This window comes from Panthera pardus, unplaced genomic scaffold (genome assembly GCF_024362965.1).
Source record: "Panthera pardus isolate Hobbes unplaced genomic scaffold, ASM2436296v1 HiC_scaffold_14, whole genome shotgun sequence".
Classification (NCBI taxonomy): domain Eukaryota; kingdom Metazoa; phylum Chordata; class Mammalia; order Carnivora; family Felidae; genus Panthera; species Panthera pardus.
Genome location: NW_026526699.1, coordinates 356,903 through 362,902, shown reverse-complemented (window position 1 = coordinate 362,902; position 6,000 = coordinate 356,903). Strand labels below are relative to the sequence as shown.

The 6,000-nt window shown below is 51.5% G+C and overlaps 1 protein-coding gene across 1 annotated transcript in view; it reads right to left on the bottom strand.

The window, feature by feature from the left end:
• Positions 1-1,046: 1,046 nt before the first annotated feature.
• Positions 1,047-6,000, bottom strand: part of CHFR (checkpoint with forkhead and ring finger domains) — a 27,400-nt gene continuing 22,446 nt past the window's right edge. The window contains exons 16-18 of the mRNA XM_019439049.2: positions 3,969-4,076; positions 3,488-3,560; positions 1,047-2,284 (exon numbers count right to left, since the gene is read on the bottom strand). Coding sequence (XP_019294594.1) covers positions 2,242-2,284; positions 3,488-3,560; positions 3,969-4,076 — 224 coding nt within the window. The 3' untranslated portion in view covers positions 1,047-2,241. The remainder of the gene's footprint in view (positions 2,285-3,487; positions 3,561-3,968; positions 4,077-6,000) is intronic.

Genomic DNA, 6,000 nt, shown 5'->3' with positions numbered 1-6,000 from the left:
GCTGCACCCAGTAAGGCCTCCACAGGACCAACTCCTCCCCTCACAACTCGGACCCGCAGGCCAGGACAGGCTGCCCCTTGGAGGGTGCACCACAGATGGGGATATGGGCAGAGCTGGCCCCTCTTCTGACCGGGGGCACCAGGGCACCAGAGGGACGCAAGTCTGGGGATGGGCTGAGTGAGGCTGTGAGAGGAGGAGGGGGCAGCCAGCAGAGACCCAGCTGGGCCTGCTCCAGAGTACCTGGAGACAAGCACATGGGAGTCCCCAGCTGGCCACTCACCCCAAGCAGACTGTGCCAGGACACCCGCAGCCGGGCTCCGGCCCAACTGTGAGCCTGCTGTTGGGCGGGTGGGAAGGTGTGGACGAACAAGAGTCATAAAGACATCATAAATACACAGCCACCCGGGTCTGTAAAACATCCCATAGAGTAACTGCCCTGGTCCCAACCCGCCCCTCCCCCGACAAGTCAGAGCAGGCCAGCTCTGTGCCGACCTCCTGTACTCGCTAGGAAGGAGGAGCCCAAGCTCCGGCAGAGCCAGCCCTGCACTGTGGACCCAGCAGCCCAATGTGACAGGTCCCCTCCCCTTCACAAGGAGCCACTATAGACCAAGTGAAGTCACAGCCTCTGCTTAAACCTAGGCTTACAGAGCTGCAATATCCCTAAGGAGCCACATCTTTGTTCTAACTTTGCAGGAGAGAAGGGAGTGATGAGACGTAGCCCTCTGATGTGGAGGGCAGGCCACGGTCCCGTGCAGGCTGGGCCCAGGACTTAGACACGAAGCCACAGCTTCAACGTGTGACCAGAGGGTGTCACTTGGGGCTGGTGGATCCAAGAGATCCTATGCCTCTCCCCTTTTCCCAAGTACTCAGACCTGGGCCCCGACCCCGGGCCCCCAGGCCCGCAGGCCTCGTTCCAGCCACCTGGCTCATGCGAGTGAGGCTGCAGGTGCGACTCTCATGAGCGGGGAGTCAGTAACCAGCGGTGCCGGCAGGCTGTCCCCCGTGATGGGAAGGAGCACATCGCAGCCAACACATGGACGAGCGCGTAGGGAGAGAAACAGACACGGCTTGTTTATTAGAATGCGGGAAGGAGGCCTTTTCCACAAACAGCGCTGCTTCTCAGAGTCTGTATCAAGAGCAAGACAACAGTTGAAAATCCTATTCCTGAGAAGAAGCGAAAGTTACAATTTTGCAAACAAAAATAACAGATGATTTCAACAAACGATAAAAAACTTTTTTTTTAACAAAGAACAAAATTTCAAGTATTATTCCAGATGACATGGCAAACCCAATGACGGAGACAAGGTCTCACCGGCAAAGGTCCCTGGCGCTCTCGGGGCAGGGGCCGCTCCAGATGGGCTGGGGCACCCCAGGGCCGAACCGGCCCGGCAGGGAACAGAGAAAGACCATGGGGCAGCTCGGCAGGGCCTGTGGCTGTGCCCACGGAGTGGGAAGCGGGCACCAGGGCTCTGCTCCACGGCAGGCTGAGGGTGGAAACAACCCATCTTATGCCCTCCTGGGACAGGGCCACGCACCTAACACTGGGGATCTAGGGTTAGCAGTTCCGGAGATCTGATTTTTTCCTTTTCGTAATAAACAGAAACACATGTTTATTCCTTCAAACACCCTACTATCCCAATTTTAGTCAATTTGTAAATTATATATTACTTGTGCTACAGTTTGTGATAAATCTTACTAAAAGATCAGCACCAAACCTCTTACAAATAGAAACGCCCACGAGTCGTGGCTGTCCCCAAAGCAGGGCTGTGGCTATGCCCGCAGGCTGTAAGCCTTCGCCCCCTTTCCCTTCAACAACAGGACGTTTCTGACAGACTTTCCTTTTCCTCCCATGAGAGCTTTCTTGAAGAGAGACGTCTGTCTTAGCCACAGTTTTGGGAAAGGTCCAAAGAGCAAACCTGAACGTCATTGTCTGAGCGCGAGGGGGCGGCTGACAGTGGTTCTTCTGGCTGACGTGCTCTGGTGGCCCCAAGGCCAGAGGAGGGGCTGTTCATGCCACCCCAGGCCTCCCAGGCCACTGGGGTAGGGGGCTCTCGGCAAGAGGGTCTCACGCCACAGAAGAAAAAGCCACGCTACAGTGCCGGACGTAGAGACCCCCAGCCCCCCCCCTACCCCCGCCGGGGGGCTGTAAAATGCCCTGAAAATGTTTGTATCCGGTATTTTCTGAAACACGCTGTCGCTGACTTCCACTACCCCCACGCCACCTTGGTGCCTCCTAGATACTCAGTTCTTGAACCTTGTCTGTTCACAGATGTGATTGAATTTCCTGCAGGGACAAAAAGTCGAATTACACAAGCCAGCCTCAAGAAGCATTCCGATAAGCGACTCTGGAGATCACACGCTGGAGAAGCCTGATGAGAAACTGATCGCACATGCGGGGTGGCTCACAGCAGCAGGGTCTGATCCATCAAAGATACTAACCCCTAGACAGCCTTCTTGTCCTTCTTAAGTTTTAGAAGTCAGACATTTGATTTTTACTTTTGAAAATTCAAACACCTTCGGTAACTTTCTTAGGGAAGAGACTCAGAGTTGTGCCTCCTCAGAATCCCCCAGTCACCGAGGGCCACCCCTCAGGGCAGAACCAGTAGACTCGCCCAGTGGGTGCCAGAGCCACCACCTCCCTCTTTGTGACCAGCAGCTATCCTTATCCCTGTCTTTATTAAGAAAGACTGGCTAGTTACTAGCCAAATCTCTTTCTCTAAAAGGAAACGGTCTCTGGACTCTGTCTATGCTCAAATACACAGCCAGGTTTTTATTCCACGGGATCAGTCCTCCAGGGAGCCTTCACTTGGGGCCTTGTCCCCTGCAAGAAGGGCATCCTTCTCAGTAACTGTGATTTGAACCACAAGTGACTGGGGACCACAGCAGCCTCAAGAAGCATCAATCCATGAGGTTGATTTATAGGACACCTCACTATGGCTTGAAAATGCAGACAAACTTACGTCCGCAGACGAACCCATGTGGCAAAGCGGACGTCACTGGGGGCAGGAAATGCCCAGTGAGAGCCGCCAAGTTAGAGCTATCACAGACACGTGCTCGCGGCACCAAACACAGACTCAGGGCGGCGGCACACGCCCAGGCCGGTGGTTCAGGAAGTTCTCGGTGACCACGGCCACGGATTCACAAAGTACTAACCCTCCAGTGTGTCAGCGGGAACGACAGCTGTGTTCCACAGACACAGAGGGAAACGTCTGCATGCAAACGCTTCACGAAATGAGAACAGAAGAGCAGGGTTTTGAAACAACACTAGGGCTGTATACAGACAGAACTAAATGACTATGTTTATGAGTAAGTAGTTGACTGGTTCGTACAGATCTCTAAAAGCCGTGGCGTCAACTTGGCCGAAACACTTAAAAGAAAAAACTCGCCTTCCTGTTAGGAAAAAGAGGGTCTGCTTTCTGCAGGAGGCCCATTCTGGCGCCCTCCCCCGCCCTGGGTGCCCGTGCCCCACCCACAGTGTCTCACTCACATTGCGTGGTGGGCCTTCACCTGCGTGCGGCAGTTGCGGCCCCAATAGCAGTCAGGACGGGATGTTACAGCCACTGGGGAGAGAAAAAGTCACGCGTACGTAGTAACACCCAACACTCACAAACTCAGCTAAGCCAACTTAAGTAAAGACCCAAAGAAAGAAACTACAGCTGTAGCATTTCGTCACGCTTTATAACTAGTTTCCTTGCCTGTTCCAAGCTTCCAAGGGGGAAAAAAGTTTAACTAAAAACCCACCTTAGGAAATAAAGACTACTACGCTTGCCTATAGGTTGTTTTTGCGAATCCTGCCCACGGGCCCAGAGCCTGAGCCAACTTGGGGTCGAGGACGGCCTGGGAATAAGCATGGCCGCCAGGCAGCCCATCTGCCCAGTCTTCTCCCTGCTGGTGCACACAGCCACTGAGAACGCAGACGCCCATCTAGACTAGACAGAACTGAGGCAGGGGGTGAGGGGCTTCCTTACCTGGCAACTCGGAAGCAGGAATGTTCTGCCGATACTGGTAGGTCAGCTCTCGGAAGCTTCTCAGGCCACAGCAGTAACAGAGCACAGTGTTCCCTGTGATTCTGTAATCTGGAAGGACACAGCCTCATGTGGGCATGCCAGTCATCAGGCAGCATCATGTTTCCAGAACAGCAGAATAGCTGTGGCCTTGTAAACTAGTGGGAAACCAGTGTACTGATCCGTAAATGGGGTAGAGACAATGGGCCAGACTTTCAGAAAACAAGAACAAAACCAATCTCGATACCAACTTATTTCCTCACAGCAAAATAATTCCACTTGGATAAAAAATTCAAACACTTTAAAAATCCAAAAAAGTAGGGGTGCCCGGGTGGCTCGGTCAGTTAAGTGTCCAACTCTGGATTTTGGCTCAGGTCATGTCATGAATTCAAGCCCCACATGGGGCTCTGTGATGGCAGTGTGGAGCCTGCGTGGGATTCTCTCCACCCCTTCCCCCGCTCAAGCATGCGTTCCCGTTCTCTAAGTAAATATATAAGCTTAAAAAAATAGATCATTTAAAAATATTTTTTTTTATGTTTATTTTTGAGAGAAAGAGAGAGACAGAATGAGAGCAGGGGAGGTGCAGAGAGAGACGGAGACAGAATCTGAAGCAGGCTTCGGGCTCTGAGCTGTCAGCACAGAGCCGGACATGGGGCGCAAACTCACAGACTGCGAGATCATGACCTGAGCCAAAGTCGGACGCTTAACCAACTGAGCCACCCACGAGCCCCCAAAATTGAGCATTTCTAAAAAAATAGTAACACTAAAAATAAAAATCCAAGAAAGTACTGAGAGGAATGAGTATTATTTTTCTCTTGAGCTATTTATGTCATAAAAACCAAATAACACACGGGAAAGGATCTGTAAATCTGACTACCTACAATGTAAACACCACAACGGAAACACATACAACAAAAGTGAGATACTAATAAAATAGTGGAAAACACATTTGCCACACAAGCAACCATATGTTGCACCTTTAAATGACAAAGATATCCTACCAAGCCATGCCCCCAAATCCAAATAGACTAACGTAAGTATGGGCCAAGGTCACAGACAAGCCAATGAACCATAAAGCAAAAAGATCTTCAATTCCGCTAATACCCCAACACAGGCAGATAAACAAATGATACATCCCAGTTGCCTTGTCTGTATTTACAGGCAAAGGCAGGGCAGATGGGCTCAGGAAGATGCTGAGGCACGTTCTTCTGGGAGGGACAGCGAATATGGCAAAGTCTCAACTGTTTGTTCATACCACTGTCCAACAATTTACTTACTTACTCGTGTATTTATTTACTTAATTTATCTTGATGGAACAACTTTTCTAGCCTACCATCCTGCAGGCTCAGAGGCTGCAGTGCTTATTCAGACAATGAAACGTGGAGAATAACCTAAATATCCTATATTAATGATTTGGTTAAATAAACCACGATACTAAAATACTATAGAACAAAACTCAAGGTAGGGGCGCCTGGGTGGCTCAGTCGATTGAGCGTCTGACTCTCAACTGCAGCTCAGGTCACGATCCCGTGGTTTCATGAGCTCAAGCCCCGAGCTGGGATTCTTGGGATTCTCATTCTCCCTCTCTCTCTCTCTCTCTCTCTCTCTCTGCCCCTCCCCAACCTGCGCTGTCTCTGTCTCTCTCAAAATAAAGAAACTTGAAAAACAATCCAGGTAAAGAACTTCACTGACATGGAAAGGGTCTGGGGAATACCACCGAGTGAAGAGCACATGTGGTAGGGTTTCATCTATGAGGACTCTGACCGTGCCCACGTGTGGCGGGTGCACAGGCCATACGGCATCATCACTGGGTCCTCGGGGGTGGGATTCCCTGTGATTTTCGCTTTACCCACCACGCTTCACTCACACGTCTTTCTGGGCCATGCCACGATGGCAGTCCCACCAAGAAGCTAAAGAGAGCTCAGGCCCGCATGTCAGACCGGGCGCCCCCAGGGCTGAGGCTGCACAGAACCCGAGACAGTCGTGAGCACGTATC